Genomic DNA, 25,872 nt, shown 5'->3' on the forward strand with positions numbered 1-25,872 from the left:
TTTCAAAGTGGCATGATCTTTGCAGCCTGATTACTGCCTCCCTGGTCTACAATCTGGTCCTTAGTCCTTAGCCTTAGGGCCCCTGATTTCCCATGGCAGCAGTTCTTTCCACCCTGGAACCTTGACCTAGAACTGGATGCTGGACAATGGAGATACCATATGATGCTGATCCTGTACTAAGTGCTAGCACTGGGGTTTGCCTGGATTCTCTTTCTGACTAAATATTCAGTCTCCTACCAACTCTAAGCCTCAGAAGTTCCCAGTGCTATACCTCTGTTAGCACTGCTGTTAGCCACCACAGCCTCCAAGACCAAAGTCAATGTTACTTCTGCCATGCCATTCTTGTGGCTAGTTTCCACGCACATTTCTAATGATGTCTATTTCTCTTTTTGTCCTCCTGAGTTCCCCTGGTATAGAAAAATTAATTACTGTGATGTTTTGTTGATTAACTGTTGATATGCAGCTTGATACATTTTTAAAAGTTGTTTAGAGGGGTGGATTGGGAGAGCATGGCAGAATTGCTGACTTTATTATTCTATCTTGGCTCCACCCATCAACATATCTGTAAATTCAATTTTAAAGGAATATAAAGCAAATTAAATAGAGGAATATTCAGTACTCATAACTGAAGTACACAAATATAATAAAAATGTCAGAACTACTAAAGTTAATTTACAGATTTAGTGTTACACTAATAAAATTGCCAAAGGGATACTTCAAGGTGCCAGATAAAAAACAATAACAAATTTCATTTGGAGGAAAAAAAGGATCTATAGTATCAAAGAATATAATAAAGAGATAGGAATGAAAGGAGAACAATCTAATCCTCAAACTATATTATAAAGCAGCAGTCATCAACAATGATTTGATATTGGTTAAAAAATAAAGTAGTAGAATAGAGTAGTAGATCAAGAGGATAGGTTAGAAAGGGATAATGTACGAATAATGGAACTCAGTAATCCAATTGATAAAACTGAAAATATAATTTAGGAAAGAAATTCCTGCTGGATTGAGTTTAATCTGATTAAATCATATTATATGATAAATTCAAAGTTTATACATAGTTTGAATATTAAAACTCATACCACAAAAAATTAAAAAAGAAGCAGATCATATGCCTTTCACAACTCTGGATAGGAGATAAATTATTAGCCAAACAAGGAATAGAGGTAATTATAGAAGATAAAATAGTTCATTTTGATTGAGTGAAATTAAAAACTTCTGCACAAACAAAATTAATGCAACTAGTATAATCAAAGAAAGCAATAAATTAGAGGAAAAATCTTACCAAATCCTGCTCTAATATTGCTTGGGGAGCAAATTGTCACAGTGCAAAGAGCATTGGACTTGGAATCTGGAAGACTCCTTTTCATGAGTTCAAATCGAGCCTCAGATACTTACTAGTTGTGTAATTCTAGTTAAGTCACTTAATCCTATTTGCTTCAATTTCTACATTGTACAATGATCTAGAGAAGGAATTTGCAAACCACTCCAGTATCTTTCAGTATCCAGTAAAACCCCAAATGAGGTCATGACGAGTTAGACACAACTGAAACAATCAAGCAACGTCTTCCTCATCTGAGAAAAAGATTAGGTTTTTTAAGATTTATAGACAACTAATACAATCATATAAGACCAAAGTCATTCTCCAATAGATAAATGGTCAAAGGACAAGAATAAATAATTCTCCAAAGAATTCTCAAAATTCTTAACAGCTATATGAAAGAATGTTCTGAATCATTAGTAATAAAAGAAATAAAATCAGAACAATTTTAAGGTTTCACATCATACCCAGCAAAGTGACAAAGATGACCAAGCTTGGGAATAGTTAATGTTGGAGGAGTTGTTAATTATTACAACCATTCTGGAAAGCAATTTGGAATTATATAAATAAAGTGCCTAAAATTTCCATAGATAATCCCTAGTTAAACACATACTCCAAGGATATATTGACAAAAAGAAAGATTCCATATTACACTGAAATATTTATGGCAGTGCTAGCCCCTCCAAACAAATCCTGAGCAAATTAAGTATCTATCAGTTGGATAATGGCTAAATAAATTGTGGCACATGAATGTTATAGAATGTCAACTAATGAAAAATAAAATTATCACAGCCAGGGAAACAGCATTCACAATGACTACAACAATGTAAATGGAAAGAACAACCACCACAAAACAATTGAAACGAATGTTATTCGTTATAATTATAATTATAAATAATTATAAAATAATTATAATAAGCTTGACTTTCAAAGAAGACAGATAAAAAATATTTTCTTTCCTGTCCAATTATTTTTAAAGATTGAAGTTGGTGGTTATGGAACATTGCAAATGATTTTAGATCTTAAAAAGTTTATTGATCGGTTTTGTTATTTTTTTTTTTACTTTTACCTCTTTTTAAAAAATTATAATTTCTATAGAATATAAAAATAGTTACAAGAGATGTTTTTCTAGTAGAGAATAGAGGAGGAATGTGGGGGGGGGGCATCTAGACATTTTAAAAACAAAAAGTATTGGTATAATATACATTTTGTTTAATTTAAATGGTAAAAATATGCCCACACTTGATGAAAAATTATTCTGGCTTAGTCATTGGTTTGTAATGATCATGTTTTCAAAGGTCTTAACAAAAGCACACAATTATATGTTAAATGTCATTTGTGCTTATATTGTATTGGGTGTCCTTTTGATTCCTCATTTTTACCAAGCCTTAAAAAAATTAGAGTGAAAATAATTCAATTAATTAATTAATGCCAATATTCCTATCTTGACATTTTCATTGCTGGAAAAAAGTTAATTTTATGAGCTTTAATAATGTCATTGAGGTGCTCTGCTTTCACCTCTGCAATATGACACACAATTATTGCCACTATTTCATTAGGGTAATATGACATGATAAAAATTTGGGTAACTTCGAATATAGGAGTAGCCTACTTAATTCACACTTTTTAAAATTCAAAGATATAATTATTTAATTTATAGTACATAAATTTACTTTATTTTCTACTATATATAAAATATGCATATATATGTGATATATATAAGTATTTATACTTATAAAATATACCAGGATAGAACAAGTTTTGAAATAAAAACTTTTTAATATAAATGATATATCTTGATTTTGATGCATTGATAACAAACACTCTTTCATTTAGGTCATTGTCAGTTTTAAACCCACTTATCAATTTTCAGCCCTTATCAAGGCATTTCATCCACAAACACAGCATGATAGATCTATTAAATTTTTTGATGAAATCTCAAAAATACCAGAAATGTTTCTTTACTTATCTTTGTGTTTCTACTCCCTACTAACTAGTGTTGTTGTCTTCTACCACAGAACTGCCACTCCTTAACAGATAATAGAAGCAAATAAAGAGTATCTTTGCCACAAAAATCTCAAATGGCCTCATGAAGAGTTGGACACATCTGAAACAAATGAACATTGACAAAGAAGTTGATAACTTCACCTTTCTTAGCACCGTCTATTGCTATGTGTCAAATTGAATTGACTTGAATCATGTTTTATCGACTTGTACGTTCTTTGATCTGCCACTGGCCCTCAGCATACTTGTTTTTAGAATTTGTTGCCATTTTCAGGTTATTTGGCATTTTTTTTAATCTTAGGGGTTTTTTCTATGTTCTTCTGTCCATCTTCAGTTACTAACTCTACTTTTTATCTTTATGACCTGCTTTTTTTTTTTTTTATTGGAAATTATCAACAAGGTCCCTGGCCTACCCCATCGGTTTCTTAAAAAAAAAAAAAAACTCCCCTTTGTCATCCTCAGTGAAATAATTTTATTTGTGTCATAAGGTTTTCATAATTAAGAATTTCCTATCCCTCTTGCTCTCAAGGACTTATTGTAATATTAAAGCCATTGGATCCTACTTATCCTTTTCCTGAACTCCTTGAAATTCATGCATGGCTTTTTCTCTTTTCTGTCACAAATAATCACACTGACATTCATTTGTCTAATACCAAATGTTTTGTGTCCATTACAACTTTGTCATCTCTTGTCATCAAGATTCAGTTCAGTTAAAGTCAATTAAACTAATAGGCAGTAAATATCTACTTGATCACAAGCACTTTGCTGGGTAGTAAGGATTTAAAAACAGAAGTAAGGTAATCTTTGCCCTCAAGATAAATATTAATTGATACAAGTATACATTTTTCACTGCTCTGATTTTGAAAATAAAATATATAATTTGGAGGGGAAACACAACAAAAAAACATAGCTTTAAATTTCTTCATAGCTAGATTTATTTGTTCTTACTCATTTCTCCTTTGATGCTCTGGGCTTTAAAAAAATGCCAAAATTATTTAAGTCAGCAGTTATTATTAAAAACTTCAGATCTGGCAGGATTGCTCAGTACAAATGTCAGCGCTATACTCTACTGTTTCATCAGCCCTTTTGACATAGTTCATTATTGAATCTTAAAATCATGAATTTAATAGTAGAAGAGACTTTGTCTCTTCATTTTACAGAATTGAATCCCAGAGAAGTTAAATGATTTGTCCTTCCCCCTTTTCTCTTTTCCCCTGAAAATGATTTGCTTAAGGTCACATAGGTACTAGTAAGTGGCCAGGGGAAATTTGAACCCAGAGCCTCTGAATATATGTTTGTAGGAATGCTAGTGTCTTACCTTTGCTGATTATCTCTAATTATCTTGTATATAATTTATATATATTTGCATGTTGTTTTCCCTACTAGAGGCAACTAAATGAAATAATAGTTAGATAATTGTGCCAAGAGTCAGTCTGATCTGAGTTCAAATCCAGCTTTAGACACTTATTAGCTTTATGACCTAAAAAGTCATTTAACCTCTTTCTGCCTGGATTTCCTCACCTTCAAAGTGGGTATGATAACAACTCCTTCCAGGGTTGTTGTAATGATCAATTAAGATAGTAATAATAAAATGCTTAGTATGGTGCCTGGTACATAGAAGGTGCTAAACAAATACTTGTTGACATGTAAATTGATTAAAAGAAATTTGGACAACTCATGGATTCCTAATAATAAATCCTTCTGGAGTTGTCCAACAATAATATTGCTTCCTCTTCCTCACCCAGCAGATTTCCATATACTAGAACTGTATTTAGGTATAATTGGGTACCGATTAATACAAGTAATGAATCCTCTGAAGTAGTTGCATGTATTCAGATTTGCACTACTGAAGTTATAATTTGGTTCCAGCCCATTGGAAATATGCAGTGTGAATTTGAATTAATGTGGCCAGCTAGCTACTCATTATTCGCACTAATTAGGCTCTAGCTATACTAAATTCAAAGGAGTTAGGCTTTTCCATCTATACGGGAAAGCTCAAATAGATGAAGAATGTTTATTTCTCAGACTTCAGCATATATCTAAATGGACACCTTATAGATCAGGGGTTCTTACCCTTTATATATGTCCTTTGGCAGTCCAGTGAGATGAATAAAAAAACCTGAGAGGCAGTTTTTGGGTAATTAAGAAACAATTTATTAATTAGACTAGTTGATAGTAAATGATGGTCAGTGGTCTTTCAGTAACCAAAGAAAAAAATATGAAGATCACTGAATGCTTAAATACCTTTTGAAAAGGAGTTGTCCCTCACTGGTAAACAATTGATAAGAAGATGGGCATATTAATGAGAAGATTAGCTAAGTCTTCAGTTCCTTCTATTGAGAATATGGCTTGATCATGAAACTCCCTTCTTCAGCAATCTGGACAGAGGAATCTATCTCTATTTAAACCACTCTGGTTGAGTGGTCTTCATGAGCTGGCTTACCCTAGACTCCGGTGGTAGGGTTAAGAACATAGACTTCATGCTTTGGGACTGGAATTCACCTAGATTAGTTTCTGTTAACACTCAACAGAAATAAGCTTTCCTTATTGCATGGGGTCCCATCCAAATTCAAGAAACTTGTTCCCAGAGAATTTGGGCAATTTCATTTATCAGCTTCGTCCTCCAGAGATTGACTCTATGACCCATAAGTGCTGATCCCTGAATAAAGAAATAAATAGGGGAAAAAAAAACCTTATTCCTAATTTAATAATTATTTATTAATATAATAGAAAAATAATTTCCCTTACTAGTGAAGTCTGTTCACTGGTCAGAATGTTTTTAATGGCATAAAATGATGTACATAGGATTTAAAAAGGAAATCAGTTATATTGATAGTCAGAATTCAACAGGTTTTTTAAAAAAGTTCCTGGACCTCTGAGATTGAAAACCCATATATATCCAAGATAAACAAAATAGATGAACAGACAGCAGACCCAAAGTTTAAAAGGAGAAGGAGATCAGGATGGACTGCTTTGGGAACTTGTAAAGTGCTTTAATTGACCCCAACTTCTTCATGATGACCATAGACCATTTTGTAAATATGAATTTTATATCTTCGTTTCTGTATGAATAAGAGAGCTAGAACACAGTTAGCCTTGAAAGAATTCAAGATGAGTATCATAGACAAGGCAATAGAAAGGCTCTGGGTGAATGTGAGTAGGCTACAATATAGAACCTCTAAGGAATCTGAAAGCAGAGAAAGAACAAAGGAAATCAATCATTAAGGGACTGTATGAGAGAAAGCAAAGATTAGTTGGTTAAATGGCAAGAGGGAAAGATGGCAGGTATATGTTAGAATCCTAGTGATAACACACTGGAATTGGTAGAAACAATGCTTGAATTTACACCTTTGAGAATTCACACATTGGCTCACACTTGGAGTTCACAAGTACGGGAGATACACAAAATTAACTTTGTAACTTTGTGAATTCACATTTCCCATAATCCTACTCTCTCAGAGGAGGAGTCAACCTTTTGAGTTCACACCTTTAAAAGATCATATATAAGAAGCTCTTAGAGCTTCAGTCAGTCAGTCAGTCAGTCAGTGGAGGAAATTGAGTTGGAGTTGAGCTAGAGGCAGAAGCTGGGAAAGGCAAAAGGCTAACAACAAGAGCTCTTGAAACCAAGAGACAATAAAAGACTGTATTGAAATCCCTGACTGCATTTGAGGTTATTATTGATCTGAACTGAAACTAAAGCTGCCTCCAGAAAACCTCCCCAAGAAACCTGCTCCCAGAGAGAACCATTATATGTTATACAAAAGAAGAGAACACCACATTTTGGTGCCTGAACATAGGGCTGACTGGACCCTGATTCCAGTCGAAAAGCCTCAGATCCTGATCTCACTGGAAAAACCTCTGATCCTGAATCCAGTGGAAAAGTCTTCTCAACTCAGAAATTAGGATGAGTACAACAAAGAAATTTTGTTAAAAGAGTTAAAGTAGAATTTCAGCTAAAATGGGATAGATGTTTAGAAAACAGCCTTCTGTTTCTGTTCAAGGAAAATATTTAGAGAATATTGTCAAGATTATGGAAAGCCGAGGTTTGATTATAATTTTGGAGCAGATCATTGAACTTTTAAAAACTGTAAAGTACACATCTCCTTGGTTCTCTATGGAAAAAGAATTGGATCTAGATGAGTGGAAATTAGTAGGAAAGCAACTAGGTGAATACTACAATTCTAATCCAAACTCAATACCAAAAATACACTTTATACATACAATTTAATACAACTGGCTATTAGAAATTATGTAAGTGTTAGAATGAGAAAAAAGAAGAAAGAGCAGGAGGGGGAGGTGCCAACTAAACTAGGTGAAAAGGAGGAAGAATCAGATAAGGATGGAGTTAAGTACTATTTTGAGTGTGATACTTCACAGTAGGAGAAATTAGATCATTCCTCATCTATGACCCTCCCCCCTCAATCAACCCTTCATGGGTGGAGGAAGAAGGAGGAGGGGGAGAGGCAGTAATGCAATCAGAACCACCTATTAAGGAGCCTGTGACAAGATTAGAAAAGGCATTAATTAAGGCAAAAAAATGAAGGACAAGATGTATCTGATTTTATAAATGCATACCCTGTGATCAAAGAGAATGACTCTTCAAGTCAAAAAGGGAGAGGATACACTCCTTTTAATTTGGAAAAAAATAAGGATTTGAAAAAGGGTTGAACGCTCTATGGGGCTACATAATCTTATGTTAAGATGTTACTAGATAATTTGTCTTATGAAATCTTAACCCCGAGTGATTGGAAATCCATAACTAGGACATGTTTAGAACCTGGACAAAATTTGTTGTGGCTTTCAGAGTTTCATGAATTATGTAGGATTCAAGCCCAACACAATAGGCAAACAGGAGCTAATGTACAAATAGCTTTTGACCAACTAGCTGGTGAAGGTCAGTATGGGGAGAATTCAGAACAGATATAATATCCCTTACCAGTGCATGAGCAAATTTCTAAGGCTGCAATAAAAGCTTGGAGTTCCCTCCCAGGACAAAAAGATCGAGGGGAAGCCTTCACAAAAATAGAGCAAGGTCCCAATGAACCTTTTGCGGATTTTGTGGGACTTTTTCAAACACCTGTAATAAGAACCATTGGAGATAATGCTGCCACAGAAATAATGACCAGACATCTGGCTAAGGAAAATGCCAATGAGGTTTGCAAAAGAATTATATGGGGACTAGACAAAGATGCTCCTTTAGAGGAGATCATAAGGCACTGTGCCACAGTGGACACAAATGCTTATTATACTCAGACTATGATGAACATGGGAAGACAGGGTCCCTCTTGGCAAAGGACTTCTAGAGAAACTCGTAAATGCTTTCAGTGTGGAAAAGTTGGACATCTTAGAGCTCAGTGTAGATAAAGAGATAGAATGAGAAGACAGAATGAGAGAAGACCCAAAACCCCATGTCCAAAATGTAACCGAGGCTTTCACTGGGCTTCAGACTGTAGATTGACTCAGGAAAATGAGAGGCAGAGTCCAGCCCCAAGATATCAATCAGCAGACAGGTGGGGCATGATGGCAGCTGAGGTTACACCCAGAGAGTCTTTAGAAAGTCAGGACTCTTATGTGATCAATCAGCCTAAAAGTAATTACATGGCAGAAAGAGATTACAGTTGGGGAGAATACAGGCTTTTTAACCCAACAGGGCAGTGTCCAGTACAAACAGCTCCAATGTAATTGCCAGATGATGATGAGAAATTCTAAAAGTGGTAAATAGAAGGGGATTAGATAGGTTAAGGAGAGAGGGTTTGCTTGTATTTTTACAAGCAGAGAAGGAAACAGAATGGGTGGCAACCAGCACCTGGAGAGAGACAGAAAAATCTCAAAACAAAGAAGATTTAAGAAACATCTGACACTGAAAGAATGTGGCTGACAATAAGACTGTTAAAAGAACTTTAAAATCTTCAGGAGTCATTGGATTCCCTAATACAAGATGAAACTGTTGCAAGGACTTGAAAACCAGCAGGATTCCTTGAGATGAAAAATTGTTGATGAAACTATTGCAGTACTTCAAAGCTTGCAGGAATTATTGGATTCCTGGCACATGAACTATGGACAATGGATTCTTTTTGGACTATTTCTAGGACTTATGGTCGTAAATTCTCATGTTGATTCATGTTATTTGTTATATCACTTCTAGTCTGTTATATTGCTATGTGCTTATGTAATTATGTGTAATACCTCCCATGTTGATGGATTTATGTTTACCTGTTTCAAATGAGCCCCTTCAGAAACCTGCTAATCTGATTTGATTTCCCATTTCCTTTGGTGTTTTCATCTCCCTTCCTGAGATGTCAGGGAGGGTGTGACTACCTTCTTTTTATGGTGTTTTCACTTCTTTTTTGAGCAGTCAGGGAAGGCGTGATCACCTTCTTTTTGGGGTTTTCACCTCCTTGAGAAGTCAGGGAGGTCATGACCACCTATGTTCTAAATCAAAAGAAAGTGGGAGATGTTAGAATCCTAATGATAACTCACTGGAATTGGTAGAAACAATGCTTAAGTTTACACCTTTGAGAATTCACACATTGGCTCACATATTGGAGTTCACAAGTATGGGAGATTCACATCTCCCATAATCCCACTCTTTCAGAGGAAGAGTCAACCTTTTGAGTTCACACCTTTAAAAGATCATATATAAGAAGCTCTTAGAGCTTCAGTCAGTCAGTCAGTCAGTCAGTGGAGGAGATTGAATTGGAGTTGAGCTAGAGGCAGAAGCTGGGAAAGGCAAAAGGCTAACAACAAGAGCGCTCGGAACCAAGAGACAATAAAAGACTGTACTTAAATCCCTAACTGCATTTGAGGTTATTATTGATCTGAACTGAAACTAAGGCTGCCTCCAGAAAATCTCCCCAAGAAACCTGTTCCCAGAAAGAACCATCATATATTATACAAAAGAAGAGAATACCACAGGTATACAGAGTGCTCTAGTGGTATCCTTATATGAAAGTATCCAATACCCTGAATGGACTTTGGCAAACTTTTGGGAGAACATGGATCAGAACTACACAGGATTGGCAGCCATGGTTATGATCTGCATTGCTAGAGGAAACTTCCAAATCAGTGAGATCGTAGATCCATTTAAGTATTAAGAGTGCATAGTTATAGTCATATAAACACAGCCTGGCACATTAAAGACAGAGCAAGTTGGGGCAGCTAGGCGGTTCAGTGGATAGAGCACCAGCCTGGAAGTCAGGCGGACCTGAGTTCAAATGTGACCTCAGACACTTAACACTCCTACCTGTGTGACCCTGGACAAGTCACTAAATCCCAATTGCCTCAGGAAAAAAAAAAGATAGAGCAAGTCTCAGAATCAGGGAAGATGTGGATTTAAGTACTATTTCTGATACATACTGGCTGTATGACCCTGGGCAGATTGCTCAAGCTTTCAGAGTCTGGGCAACTCTTTATTTTCGTTTCTTTTCTTTTTAATATTTTTTAAAATAAGAACAAATTTTAAAATTCATTAAAAAATTTTTTTAGTTCCCAATTTTTCCTCCCTCCCCCTTCTCCTTCCTAAGACAGTAAACAATTTGATATAGGTTACATATGTACAATCATGTAAAACATTTAATAAGATGGAGAATAGTTGCCAGTCTCTAGATTAGCAGGGAGACTTTTCTCCCTAGGAATTCTGTATACCAATAAAATTACATTTTTTGGGTAGGGTAAGATAAAGAGGGGAATAAAATCTATCTACACTGAACAAAGTTTTTATGAAAAAATACTTTTCAGAATAGTGATAAGATTAGAAATGTTCTAAAAAGTGCTAAATTACTATAAAAGAAGCTATCATTGAAGTGGTTTAAGAGGTAATGAAGGACTCTATCTACCTAGAACTGATCTCAAAACAACAAACAAAAAATTCATGTTCAGTTTCCAACAACCAACTTAAGTAAATGAACTTCGTGAACAGGACCTTTTTCTGTAATTGCATTTATTCCTTAGAGAAAAGTTAAAGGTTCTTATCAGAGATTCTTAGCATTTAAGTATAAATGAACTAGAATATAATACTATTACTACCTAAAGCCTCTAAACCAGTGGGAAGTTCTTATGAATATGCGGTAGGATGGGATGTCTTATATAAAAATATATTCCATGTTGGTATCCATAACCATACAATGAAAAAAAGCCATTTTGCAGGAGTTTTGTCTGCAACATTCCCCCTCACATAGCAGTTAAGAAAATGAAGCAACATAAAATACACTGTAAGCAAGTTAATTCAATTTAAAGAACTAACTAAATCTATTAAATGCTCTGGGAGAAGGGAGTTAAACTAACATTAAAGCAAATGCTAAAAGCCAAAGAACCATAAGTACTAGTATTGCCTCACAGCTTGTTTCTTTACAGGGAAACTGTTCATTTTGCCCTCATTCCTTTACACTGAAGATATTTCTAGATTAGAAACTTGATTCATAGCTTAGTGAGACCTAGTTTTCTAGAATATGTCCAGAATAATAACTGAGACTTTTGTATCTTAATTGTTCTAATTAAAATTATTTTTAAAAATTGATTTCCATCGTAGTTGCTATCTCTTTAAGTTCCACATGTCTGTTCACATGCCATAATACATTTCCCCACTCATGAAAACCAAATGGCAGAGCTGTTTTGTCATTATTTGGTCTGTGTTGATTCAGTTTCATCTGAAATTCTAGTGATTATGTTATAAGAGTTAAAACTTTTTTTTATGAAGTTGGGACTTAATTATAATCATTCTGAAAAGAAATCAAAAAAATTTCTCATTCTTAAAATTTTTTTCAATAGTGTTTTATTTTCTAAATACATGTAAAGATAATTTTACAGCACTCATTTTTGTAATATTTTTATTTTCCAATTTTTTCCTCCCTTCCTCTTTTACCATTTCTCCCTCCCCAAGACAGCAAGTAATCATATAAGTTAAATATGCGCAATTCTTTTAAACATATTTCCATATTTGTCCTGTATAAAAATCAGACCAAAGGGGGAAAAATCATGAGAAAGGAAAAAAACAAACAAGAAAAGGTAAAAATACTGTGCTTCAATCCATATTCAGTCTTCATAGTTGTTTTTCTGGATGCAGATGGCATTTTCCATCCCAAGTCTGATTGGAATTCTTTACTCTTTAAAGCAATATTAACTCAAAATATATGTGTCACATAACACACACAACACTGGAGGTTTCTGAGATCTATCTACCTATTCACATCTAATTTAATAGCATGTCCTCAACTGTACCAAATTCATATTCCCTCACCCCCCCAAAAAAAATCAACTGCCCACTATATCTCATTAATTTCATCAGTACTACTCAGATTTAAAATACTGGATTTTGATTGATATTATGTTTCTCCTCTCCAGCCCCACATATACTTCTAGGAGGTCCCTTTTTTGTTATTCTGGATTTGTGGGGGGGGTTTCAATGGTAGAAAATCCCAGTGTCAAAACTCATTTTACTAATGCAGATTCATAAAGTTGCCTAGGTTTCTGAGAGGTAAAAATTACTTGAGAACTTGATCTCAGGTCTTCTTATCTCCAAGACCATAACGTTATTATAACTGCTTGTCAGTTATTTAGTCCTGTTAATTTTGATTTTTGTCTATCTCTTGCAGATGTATCCATTTCTTTCTGTTGCTATGCTTTCTCTACCCCTTCTCTGGGCTGTTTGTTATATCACTAACCAACCCCCCAACTTCTAAACTCTACTCATTATCCATCCTACACATCCAGGCTGGATTTCTTATCCTTAAAATATCTTTTATAAATGTTAACTTTTCATACTCCAGCAACAGTCCTGGCAAAAGCATCCTATCTGCTCAACCTGGTGTTTCTGGCAATTCATGATAAGCATTCCCCATCTTACCTCCTATCACTCTTCTACTGAAATACCTCTGCTGTAGGCCAAAGAGGTCTCTTTTTTATTCCCTGTGGGCACTACAAAATTCTTTCTCCCTTTTAGAAGAAAGTTCTCTTTCCAAGCTGTTGATCTTCTACTGGAATCATCATTGTTGTAATCATCCAGGTTCTCACAGCCTCATATATTACTCCTCCTATATTTAATTTTCTTTCTGAAAATTCTTATTTTTATTTTCAAATATCAAGTACTTTTTAAAATCAAGTCCTTCCCACTAACCCCAACCCTAATTGAATTGATATATCCTTCAATACATATAGTAATGGCCAGCAAAACTTATACTTACATTAGTCAGCCATGTCTGAAAATAAATTTTGGTTTTTGCATTTTAAATTCATCTCTTCCCTGTCAGGAGATGGGTGGCATGGTTCACTTTCCCTCAAAGAAGTTTATTATTGTGCTGATAAAAGTTTATCATTGGGCTGATCAGAATTAAAAATCTTTCATATATTTTTCCCTCCTCTGAAATGTTATTATGATAAACTATTCTCTTGCTATTGCTCACTTTGCTTTGCATCAGTTTCTAAGGATCTTCCCATTGTTCCCACGTGTAAAAATGTCCTTTTCATTATTTCTCATGGCACTGTAATAGTTCATTCTTTTCCTATATTTAGCTATTTCCCAATAGGTTATCAGTCTCTTAATTTCCCTTTTTTTTTTTTTTGGCTACCATGAGAAAAAATTAGATTAGATATCAACCTAAATATCAATGTTTCAAATTTGAGTAGTATTAACAAAAAATGCAAAGAAAAGATATTTGTACATATAGAGACTTTTCCTCATTCTCAGATTTCTTTGGGGAATAGACCTATTAGTGTTATAGTTGGGTCAAAGGGTATGTACAGTTTGATAACTTTCTGGGCATTGTTCCAAATTGCTTTCCAGAATTCCTGGACTAATTCATCAATTCATAACTCAATCAGCAGTACTTTGTTTTCCCACAGCCCCTTCAATATTTACCATTTTCCTCTTTTGTTATCTTTGCTTGTCTGATAAATTTGAGATTTAAAATAACCTTAAATTTATTTTAATTTGAATTTCTTTAATTATGAATGCTTTAGAGTATTTTTTCATATGATTATTGATAGCTTAGATGTCTTTCTTTGAAAACTGTCTATTCATATACTTTGATCATTTATGTGTTAGGGAATGGCTTTTAGCCTCATAAATAGGAATCAATTACTGGTATATCTTAGAAATGAATCTTTCATCAGAGAAACTTGTTCTAAAAAGTTTTCCCATGTTATTCATTTCTTTTCTAATTTTTACTACTATTAACCAGAAAAAACAAGGCAGTGGCTTCATTTTTGACACTTTCAGGACCTCCTGCATATTCCAGGTCTAGTGTTTCTAGAAAAATATGGCAACTTAAAAAGAAAAGTTCAAGGAACCCTTCTGCACTTTTTGTTTTTGCAACAAAACAAAAAAAAAAGTTTTTTAAATGATCCATCACATAGATTATCTTCCCCCCTCTCCCCTTATTCTCAATTCTAGTATTGCTTTTTGCATGGTCATTTCTGATCATTCCAACCTTAATGAGCACTACTTCCTTCCAACTTCTAAAATAATTATTATTTTTAGCACTTATTAGCATTAGCTTTTTTTCTTTCCAAGAGAATATAAACTTGTGTAGGTTAGAGTTCATATGTAATGCTGATCTTTTCCCCCTAAGACATAAGACCAACCTGCACACAGCAGCTGTTCAATAAATAACTGTTAATAATGTAACATTGCACCTAGACAACCAGCGTATTTATCTGTTTCTCATTAATCAATGGCTCAGAATATAAGTTTGGCATTAACTTTGGGATTTCTTAGTTCCTGTTTGGTTACTATTCACAAGTTACCTATAAGCTGGGTAGATTTTAAATTCTCAACTTTTATTGTTCTGAAAAACTATTTTATTATTCAGAAAAACCATGAGATTTTAAGCCTAAAGCTGGAACCGACCTCAGATAGTTCATTCTAGGAGATTTCTTCTCTCATTTCTAATCCTACCTGTGCAAAGGAAAAAATAAATATTTAACAAAACGTTTTCATATAAAACCTTTCACCTGTTCTAAAAAAGTAAAACTCTTTCTAACAAGAAAATAGGAAAACAATACTTCCCCATTCTGGAATAGCAAATTCTATAGCTAAAAATACCTCTAGGAAAATTCATTTTTTTATAAAGGTGACATTTTCTTTTGTCATGTCATGCAGCCTATCATTTGCATCTAAATGAATCAGTTTATAGAAAAATAAAGCTGTTCAGACAAACATAGGCTATCAAGAATTTCTTGAATGCAAAAATTTCGTGTAGAGTTTATTACATTGGCATCCGAATTTAGAATACTGGGAAAAGGAGGAAGGAAACTATTACAGAATAGGATGTCCTGAATAGAAATTAACAAAAAGGCAAAGAAATTTAGATTAAAGGGGGGAAAATACCTCATGGATACTTCTGCTCAGATGCCAGAGAGTTGAGTAGGACATTACAGTAGCAGGGAGCTATTAGAGGCTGTTGGTTCTGAGAATAAAGCAAGAAATGAAAAACAGAAGAACTGTAGGAGTTTCTGAATGTACTGGGGACTGTCAGAAAGAACATCTTGCACCAAAATGTATTCATTTGACATGAGAATAAACAATGTAGTTCATTTTTTTCGAGAAACTAGAATGAAAGGTTCTAAACACCCCCTTAATAATCACCCCCACTGATGTGTTCTGTGTGATATCTTCCTACAGGGACCACATAGAATGGACAGAAGAAGAAGAAGCGATAGCTAGAGAAAAAACAACTGAAAACTCATCTGTGAAAGTGCAGCTGGAAGACCAAGGTAATAACCACTAGTTTCTAGGAAGCATGTAGAAATAATGGAATGAATCTTTTTTGCCTTATCATTTCACAGATTCAATCCATTCCTTGATCGTTTTTGCTCATTTTGTGATCTTCCTGATAAGGTATTCATTCGCTTTTGCTAGGCTATCTTAATTTCCCTTTGGAAGAATTCTGCTGTTCTCCAAAGTGATAGGGCTAAGGTCATCCAGTTCAATTATATTTAATATGCAGCTAGCATTTCTGACTCCTGCTTTATATTTAGAGATCAGGATATGGCAATGCTCATTCTGGGTTTATGTTCATCATAGTAGTCATGTTTCAGATGTGGTGCCAACAACTATTGTTTAGAAATTTTCCCCATGCTAATACTTAGTTTCAAATAAGATTTTGTAAATGGAAGATTCCAAAGCACAGGTATGCCCTTGTTACTCACTGTTCAGGAAGCTCCCTTGTTTTCTTATTGCTTCTCAGATAAAATATAATGTCCTCTGGTTGGCATTTAAAGCCCTTCAATAGATTATTCCAATCTACTTTTTAAAAGCTAATTATGTATTCATTTTATAAATTCTACATTCAGGTATGCTAACCTGTTAGGCCTTTTACACAATATTCCCTCTTCTTTCTCCTCTGCTTTGCACACAGTCTCTGCCCCATTCCTGGAATGCATGTCCTCTTCATCTCCACTTATTAGAATCTCAAACTTCCTCCAAAACTTACTTCAAATGAACTCCTACATGAAACATTTCCTGATTCCTCTCATTGCAAATCGTACCCACAGCTTGCCTTGTATTTACTTATATGTGTACACGTCATTTTCCTACAATAGACTGAACTCTTAGCGAACAAGGCCTTTTTCATTTTTGTCTCTGTATCCCCAGTGTGTGACACAAAGGCACCTGGTCAGTGTTTGTTGGCTGGATATTATTGGATGCCATGCCAAGTACTGTTGTTGGATTTGATTCACTTCCTTGCTTGTGTCTTTGAATAAAAAGGAGCTAGGCCCTCAAGACTATCTTTAGTTCCATCCCAAGTGTGGGGAACACTTTTATAAGCTGGTTTTTTAATGGGAATAATTTAAGAAAAAAAATGGACACCAAGAGCCACTGCCTATTAACTAAATGGTCAGAAGATCTGTACAAGCAGTTTTTCAAGGAAGGTTTGCAAACATTTAATGAGCACATGAAAGAAACTATGCTCCAGATTACTACTAATAAAAGAAATGCAAAGATAAACAATGCCGAGATTTTTCCACATACCCTGCAAATTGACAAAGAGGATAAAAAATAGAATAGTCAAGTATAAAGGGACTGTGAGAAAACATTGGTGAAGTTGTGATATGGCCCAACCATTCCACATCTATATTTGAAGTTATTCAAGAAAAGGTACTTGTGTCCATACCTTTGACCCAGCCATCCTACTATTGACCATCTACACCAAAAAAAGGTAAAGATGGAAACGAAGGTTGACAATACCAGAATATTATTATTGCCCTCACTGTAGTAGCAAGTAGTGGAAACAAAGTGGGAATCCACTGATTGGAGACTGGTTAAAAAAACTCTGGTATGTGACTACCGGAATATTATTGTATAGTAAGTTATAATGAATATAGGAAATTCAAAGGAGGCTTGAAAGGTTTGTGCAAACCTAATGCAGAACAAAATAAGCAGAATTAAGAGAACAACTCATATGATGACTACAACAATGTAAATGAAAGGATTATTGAAAATCATCTTTTGATCAATTAATTGAATACCAAGTAATGAAAAAGCAATTAAAAGTATTAAAGAAGTAATAAAACAAACCTCTCCAATGACAAAAAGGAGCATACTACTAGGGCAGAAAAGTGTGTGTGTGTGTGTGTGTGTGTGTGTGTTTGTGTGTGCACACACGTGCGCACACACATATATATTTTGTTAAGATTCATATATTGGCTATTTTTGATGAATTGCTTTTGTTACAGAGGAGGGTTCCTTTTGGGGATGTGGGCTGAAATAGCAGATATGAAGACAAAACATATCAGTAAAACTTACTTAAAAGTTGTTTTGTTTTTTTTTAATAAAGAAGATATTTAATTATCTGTGTTGTTACCCACTTATAAGGTATAAAAAGTTTCTTTAGTCATTTAGATTACTTTTAAAATTAGGATCTAGAATCTGAATTTTTGTGATTGGAACTTGCTATATTTTAGAAATGGCAGCTTCTTTTACTTTACCCTTATTTGGGAAATAGAATAAAGAGTTAAACACAGAATAAGGAGAAAGAGTACATTCAGCTCTTAGCCACAATGAATTTTTCTATATGCCCAAGAATCCACCCCATTTCATAATTATCTTTCCCATCTTCCAGACTCTATGAGAGGCATGGTAGCACAGTCAATAGAAAGGTGGACCAGAAGTCAGGAAAACTAGGTTCAAATGAACAGCTCTTTAAGATTTACATTATAAAAATTTTCTAATCCATACCAGTGAAGGAAATTTGTACATTGGGATTTCCTTACACTGATGAAATCACAGGTCCAAATCACCTAAATAAGAATACTGTCTATATGTATTTATCCATTTCCCCTCCTCCCCCAAGTCTTTGCTTAGGTTATCTTTAGATTATCTTTTTTTTACCTTTTATTTGGAGAGGGGGACTTAGCTATAGGCAAAATTAGTACATCTGAGGTCTAAGATAAAAAAAAAAAAAATTAAGGGTTGGTTTGTGCATCAGGAAGCCAATCTAAAATTTCCCAGATAAAGAGCCTTGCATTCTTCTGAGGAAGCCATGTGTGGCAAGACTTATTAAAATCACTGGTAAATGAATATTGTTCCAAGAGCCTGAGATTGAATATGCCCTCATTTCTATGTAACTGAGGTAAAAAAGTCAAAGTAAAGATATTTGGGAAGGTTACTCTATAGGGGTCTCCTCCCTCTCTTGATGATCTGCCCCAGGGTGAAGTTTAGAGACAGTGAGAAATGTTTTTTCATCTTTGGTATCATTGCAGACTCAGAAAATCTCAGAATTGGACAGATCCCAGAGGTTATTGAGGGTATTGTCCAGGCCACTTGATTCCCTGTGGGGACCAAACTAGATTAAAATGTAATTGGGAAATGTTTAATAGAACAATAGAACATATAAGCTCTTTTCGCAGGGAAGGAAATTGGAGATTGGGGAAATGCCATCAACAAGTTGTGGTATGTGATTATGAAGAAATATTAATATTCTGTGAGAAAAGATGAGCAAGATGCTATCAGAAAAACCTGAAAAGTCCTCTATGAGCTCAAGCAAAGTGAAATGTGTTGTGTATACATAATAATAGTAAAGTTGTGTTGTGATCAGCTGTGAATGACTGCTATTCTCAGCAATATAGTAATTCTGGACTACTCAGAAAGACTTATGATGAAAAATGCTATCCATGCTCAGAGAAAGAATTGATTGTGTCTGAATGTAGACTGAACCATACATTTTTTTTTTCTTGAGGGTTTTTGTTTTGGAGGAGCAACAAATATATTTTCTTTTTGCAACATGACTTTTATGGAATTGTTTTGCACAACTTCACATGGATCTTCTTAGTAGGGGAGGGGATGTGGGGAGTAAGTTTTAAAAACAAATGTAAAAAAAAGTTTTTTACCTATAACTGAGGAAAATAAAAATATTAAAAAATGAAAAAATACAATACAACATGAATAATGCCAATTTGTGGGGTTTTAAAGTAAATATATGGGTCACCAGGAATTGAATAAAGAATCCTTTCTACATCATATCTAGTAAAAATCATCTATTCTTTGAATCTTGAAGACTCAAATGATCTAGAACTTCAGTAACTTTATCAAAGAAGGAAATTAGGTGACTGATATAACCTTTCTTAATGAAACCATGCAAGCTTTTTGTAATCACTGCTTCCTTTTCAAGGAAGATAGATTCAAATCTGAGAGTGAATTGAAGTGAAGTTCATTAGCCTACAATTAGAAGACACAATTTCCTTCCCTTTTTTTTGAAAATTGGGATATTGATCCAAGTTATTTATCATTATATTTTTGAATATCACTGAGTATAACTTAGCAGTCACATCTATCAGTTCTTTTAATATCTGAGAATGTAGTTTATCTTGACCAAGTGGTTTGAATTCATCTATAGCAACCAGATGTTCTTCCTAGCGCCTTACTTTTCTTGAGTATCACCTTACTATTGGCCATTTTTCATTTTGTCATTTCCAATACAGAGGAAGTTTTTCATGATAGATAAAATAGAAGAAAAACAAGAATCAGGCAAATTGGGCAGCTCTCCTTTTTGTCACATCCAATTCCAAGCATCAGTTCTATATTTCTGGATTTTTTTGGATTCCCAGTATTTAGCATAATGCCTAGCACATAGTAGATACTTAATTAAATCCCTCTTGACTGACTGACTGGCTAATTTAGAATTTCTTAAGTGTTGATTTTCCTGGCAAATGTAAATGAATTGATGCTGCTTGTTATAGAACATATATATGCATACACATAGTTATATTAAGGTTTTTTTCCTTTTGTTAGGAACTTTGTATATTGGAAGTTTATGTCTCTTTCCTTGTAGAGTTAACATTTATATTTAGAATCCTAAGAAGAAAGCCATAAACAACTTCATAAGGCCTTTGATTCCTCACTTGAAAAAATAAACAAATTGATTCTATTAGTTTCCCTCCCAAACTCTTTGGAGTCTCCCATGGAAATTCATGACCATTACAGTTTGCTTGTATGTTGTGATATTTGGTTTTCTTTTTAGTTTTAGCTCTAAACCCTAGAAGGTATCCACCTGTTTCTTTAATAATTATAGAGATAAAAAAGTTTCCAACTGAACCAAAATGGCTTCATATTATTCTCATTATAGATAAGATCCTCCATGTTGGTTTTGTTAGCTGACCTTAGAATAATCAGCAAAATATTCCAAAAACCTTCATTTTCCTCCCCCTCAACCAATTATTGTGCTCAGTGATGCATGGAGTTAGAGGGGGAGGTATGAAGGTGTAATAAATCGAATGCTAGAGTTGGAGTCAGGAAAAGCTGGGCTGAAATAATACCTCATACATTTATAAACTATATGATCCAGGTCCTCAGTTTTCTTACCCATAAAGTGAGGGAGTTGGACTTCGAAAATATCTCCCTGCTTTGAATCTGAGATCTATAATACCTTGTTCCTCACCATTCACTATCCTGGAACCCTTGAGAAGGAGGAAGAGCATTTATAACAAAACGCTTCATAAATTAGACTTTTCCTATAAAAAGGGGAAAGCTAGGAATCTTTGGAGCTGCCACACCATTCTAGTCTGGACATAGATTTGAAAAGCCACAATATTCCAGTCTTATCTCAAACCTCAGTTTTTTTTGTGTTTTTTTTTTTAATCTTCCTGTCTTCCTTTATTTAAAAATTTGTTTTTGAAAAAAATGTTTTCAGTTCCAAAATCTCTCCCTCCTTTCACCCTTTCCCCCACCCATTGAGAAGGCAAGAAATATGATATCCATTATATGTAGGAAGTCAGACAAAACATTTCCACACTATGTGTGAGGGGAAGGGAAGAAAAGAAAATAAAGTGGGGAAAAATCTGCTTCAGTTTTCTTTCACTTTTCAGGTAGATAGCATTTTTATCATGAGTTTTTTTTGGAATTTTCGTGGATGCTTGTATTGCTCAAAGTATCAGAATCTTTCACATGTGGTTATTGTTACCATAATGCTGTTACTTTGTGTGGTGTTTTAATTCTGGTTACTCAAATTTGCTATAAGTCATATAAGTTTTCCTGTCATATGAAGTCATAAAATTTCCTTCAGTTTTTCTGAAATAATTCTTTTTACCATGTTTTATAGTACAGCAGCATTCCATTATGTATATACTACATATACTATATCTTGTTTAACCATTTCTCAATTGCTGGACATTCCCTCATTTGCCAATTCTTTGTTACCACAAAAGTAGCTGCTATAAATATAAATATAATGTAACATAAATATAAATATGGGTCCTTTTCCTTTTTCTTTTACTTTTTTGGGATACACAGACCTCTACTAAAATAGCTAAATCAAGGGGTACAATTTTATAGTTTTTTGGGCATAATTCCACATTGTTCTTCATGTAACTTAGACAACTTTACAGTTTTGCCAACAGTGAATTAATGTGTACCTGTTTTTCCCCCTCTTTTTTCCCTTTTTTTCCCTTTTCTGTTATCTTAGCCAATCTGATAGGTGTGAAGTGATACCTCAGAATTGTTTTAATTTGCATTTCTCTAATTATTTGTGTTTTAGAGCATTTTTATATGACTTTTGATAATTTTGTTTTCTTCTGAAAACTGTCTGTTCATATCCTTTGATCTTTTATCACTTGGGGAATGGCTCTTATTTGTTTTATATATATATATATGTATATATAAATTTGACTCACTGTCTTAAATATTTAATAAATGAGACCTTTATCACAGAAACTTGCTGGAAAAATCTCTCTCCTTCTCCCTCAGTCTTCTGTTAGTCTTCTAATTTGGGCTTCATTTCTTTTGTTGGTGCAAAACCTTTTTAATGTCATGTAATTGAAATTATCCATGTTATCTTCCATGATCTTCTCTATCTTTTGTTTGATTATGGATTAACTCTAACCTTAACTACAAATCTGACTGGTAATTTCTTCCCTGTTCTCCTAATTTGCTTATGATATTATTGCTCTTTATATCTAAGTCATATTCCCATTTTTACCTTATTTTGGCATACAGTCTTTGGATGGAAGAGATGTATGAGATATTGGTCTATGTCTATTTTCTGTCAAACTGCTTTCCACCTTACCAACAATTTTTTTTTTTTTTTTTTTTGTTAAATAGTAAGTTCTTGCTTCAAATGCTGGTGTTATGAAATACTAGATTACTGTTGTCATTTACTTCTGTATTGCTTGTTGTTGTTTTTCAGTCATGCCCAACTCTTCCTGACACCATATGAGGTTTTCTTGGCAAAGATAGGAGTGGTTTACGTTTGTTTTTTTTTTTCTTTTTTTTTCCCCTCTAGCTCATTTTACAAATAGGGAAATTGTGGTAAACAGAATTAAATGATTTGCCCAGAGTCAGACAACTGCTAAGTGTCAGAAATGAGATTTGATCTTAGGAAGTTTAGTCTTCCTGATTCCAAGTTCAGTTTTCTAGCCACTCTTCCACCTACCTACTCCTTTACTTCTATAGACTGTGTATCTAATCAGTCAACCAATCACTAATTAACCATTCAATTTCTTATCTAGTACTAGATTGTTTTGAGGATTTCTGTTTTGTAATATAGTTTGAGTATCTGGTAACTTGATCTTTCATTCTTCCAGGTAAATTTTGTTATTTTTTCCAACTCTTATAATTATATAATAATTCTCTGCTAGTTTGATTAGCATGACACTGAATAAGTAAATTAATTTAGGAAGTATTGTAATTTTTATTATATTGGCTTAGCCTATCCATGAGCAATAATTTTTTCTTCAATTATTTATATTTGTCTTTATGTGAAGATAATTATATTCATATAGTTCCTGTGTGTGATTTGGAAGATGGATTTCAAAATGTTTTTATGTTGTCTACATTTATTTTAAATGGAATTTCTCTTTTCATTTCTTATGCTGGGCTTTCTTGGTAATATGTAGAAATGCTTATGGTTTTTATAAGTTTATCCTGCAACTTTGCTAAAATTATTCCTTGTTTGACTAGTTTTTAATAGATTCTCAAGGGTTCTTAAGATATACCACCAGCTTATCTGCAAAAATTATGGTTTTGTTTCCTCATTCACTATTCTTATTCCTTCCATTCCTTTTTCTTGTCTTATAGTTATAATTCACATTTCTAGTATAATATTGAAAATAATGGTGACATCCCTGCTTCACTTCTGATCTTATTGGGGAAGGCTTCAATTTTATTCCTGTTACAGATAATGCTTCCTCTTGGTTTTACAAAAGATAATACTTAATATTTTAAGAAAAACTCCATTTATTCCCATGCTTTATATTATAAATAGAAATGAGTATTGTATTTTGTCAAAAAAAATTCTGCATCTATTGATATAATCATATGATTTTTGTTGTTTGTGTTATTGATAAAGTCAATCATTCAGTTATGTTTATAGTTTTCTTAATATTGAGCAAACCCTGGATTCTATAAATCTAGCTTGATCATAGCACAGTGATCTATGTAATATATGCTGTAATCTCCTTGCTTATTTAACATTTTGCATTTATATTCATTAGGGAAATTAGTCTATAGTTTTCTTTCTGTTTTTGGTCTCCCTGGTATAGATAACAAAATCATATTTGTTCCACAGAAATAATTTTGTAGGGTTCTTTCTTTAACTTTTTAAAAAAATAGTTTTTATAGGATTGGAATTAATTGTTCTTTAATTGTTTGATAGAAATCACTTATAAATCCACTTGGTTTGTGTTTTCTAATAATTATTTTAGTATTCTATTTTTTCTGTTAATTTGGGTAATTTATGTATTTTTAAATGTTCATCCATTTCACTTAGATTATCAATTTTGTTGGCATTGCTTTAATTTTATCTTTATTGGTTGTATGGTTAAACTTTTCAGTTTTGATACTGATAATTTAAGGTTTTTTTTAATCAAATTAACCAATGATTTAAATATTTTGTCAGACTTTCCCTCTCCCCCTGAAAATTAGCTCCCAGTTTTATTTGTTAGTTCAATGTTGTTAGGCTTTTTGTACTTTGAGTATTATTAATCCTTTGCTTTTCAAGATTTCAATTTGGTGCTTAATTGGAAATTTAAAATTTGTTCTTTTTCTAATTTTTGTTAAGTTATATGCCCAATTCCCTTATTTGCTCTTTCTCTTTTTTATTGATTATATGCATTTAGAAATATAAAATTTCCCCTAACAATGCTTTGGTTGCATCCCACAAATTTTGATATGTTGTCTTATTATTGTCATTCTTTTTAATGAAATTATTGATTGTGTCTTTTTAATGAAATTATTGATTGTGTCTATAATTTGTTCTTTGACTCATTCTTTAGGATTTGATTATTTAGTTTCCTATTAACTTTTAATTTATGTTTTCAAGGCTTTTTATCAAATATAATTTTTTTATTACATTGTGGTCTGAAAGGGTGTATTTAATACTTCTGAATTTTTTTAAAGATTTTTATTCCCTCCATACTGCTTGTAACAATAAGTTTTAATAAATCCTTTTTGTACATGTATGTTTTGTGTATGGGCTTCTTTTTTCCATTTCTTACTGTAGAAATAATACCACAACTAATTTGGAAAGATATTTGCCACCAAATGAAGAAAATGAAGTGGCTCAAATAATCTTATCAGTACTTCTTCTAATTCTTAAATTCTTTATACCCAGAGAACTGTCATTCTTTTTGCTCCAACAAGTGGTCTTAATTTAGGAAGAGGTTCTTATTCAGATATCACTTGGACTATATATAGCTACTGAAGTTCCTTCTAAATCTGAGGATCTTTGATTATATGGGGGGAAGGAGATAAAAGAACTGGTGGTGGTAATAATAATAATAATAATGATAGCTAATATGTGTATATATTTATAGTTAAAGTTTGTAAAACTCCTTATATTACATGTTTTGATCTTCACAATTTTATGAAGAATCACAGTTAATAAGTATCTGAGGTAGGATTTGATTTCACTACATCATCCAGGAAAAGAGTAGGAGTTCTCTTTGTACTGGTTGCTATGCAGTCCTAAAGTAGACATATAGATTCTCTGGCTTGCATAGCAATCAACATGGCATTCCTTTGCAGGATCCTTCTGAGGAAGTACATCCAATCTTTGCCAGCTTGCCTATAAGTCAGACTTCTTGCTAGTTGCCAGCTGAATTTGATGGAGAAAATCATG

General features: G+C 33.5%; 1 protein-coding gene and 1 long non-coding RNA gene across 4 annotated transcripts in view; one reads left to right on the forward strand and one right to left on the reverse strand.

Moving 5' to 3' along the window:
• The window catches only part of METTL8 (methyltransferase like 8), a 117,730-nt gene that overhangs the window by 49,700 nt on the left and 42,158 nt on the right, over positions 1-25,872 (forward strand). For all 3 annotated transcript variants that reach the window (XM_023499283.2, XM_023499284.2, XM_003763963.4), the window contains exon 3: positions 15,945-16,036. In XM_023499283.2, the coding sequence (XP_023355051.1) occupies positions 15,945-16,036 (92 nt within the window). The remainder of the gene's footprint in view (positions 1-15,944; positions 16,037-25,872) is intronic.
• The window catches only part of LOC116422446, a 28,056-nt gene continuing 17,263 nt past the window's right edge, over positions 15,080-25,872 (reverse strand). The window contains exons 3-4 of the long non-coding RNA XR_004233090.1: positions 15,651-15,729; positions 15,080-15,218 (exon numbers count right to left, since the gene is read on the reverse strand). This is a non-coding gene — a long non-coding RNA (uncharacterized LOC116422446). The remainder of the gene's footprint in view (positions 15,219-15,650; positions 15,730-25,872) is intronic.

Source organism: Sarcophilus harrisii, chromosome 3 (genome assembly GCF_902635505.1).
Source record: "Sarcophilus harrisii chromosome 3, mSarHar1.11, whole genome shotgun sequence".
Lineage (NCBI taxonomy): Eukaryota > Metazoa > Chordata > Mammalia > Dasyuromorphia > Dasyuridae > Sarcophilus > Sarcophilus harrisii.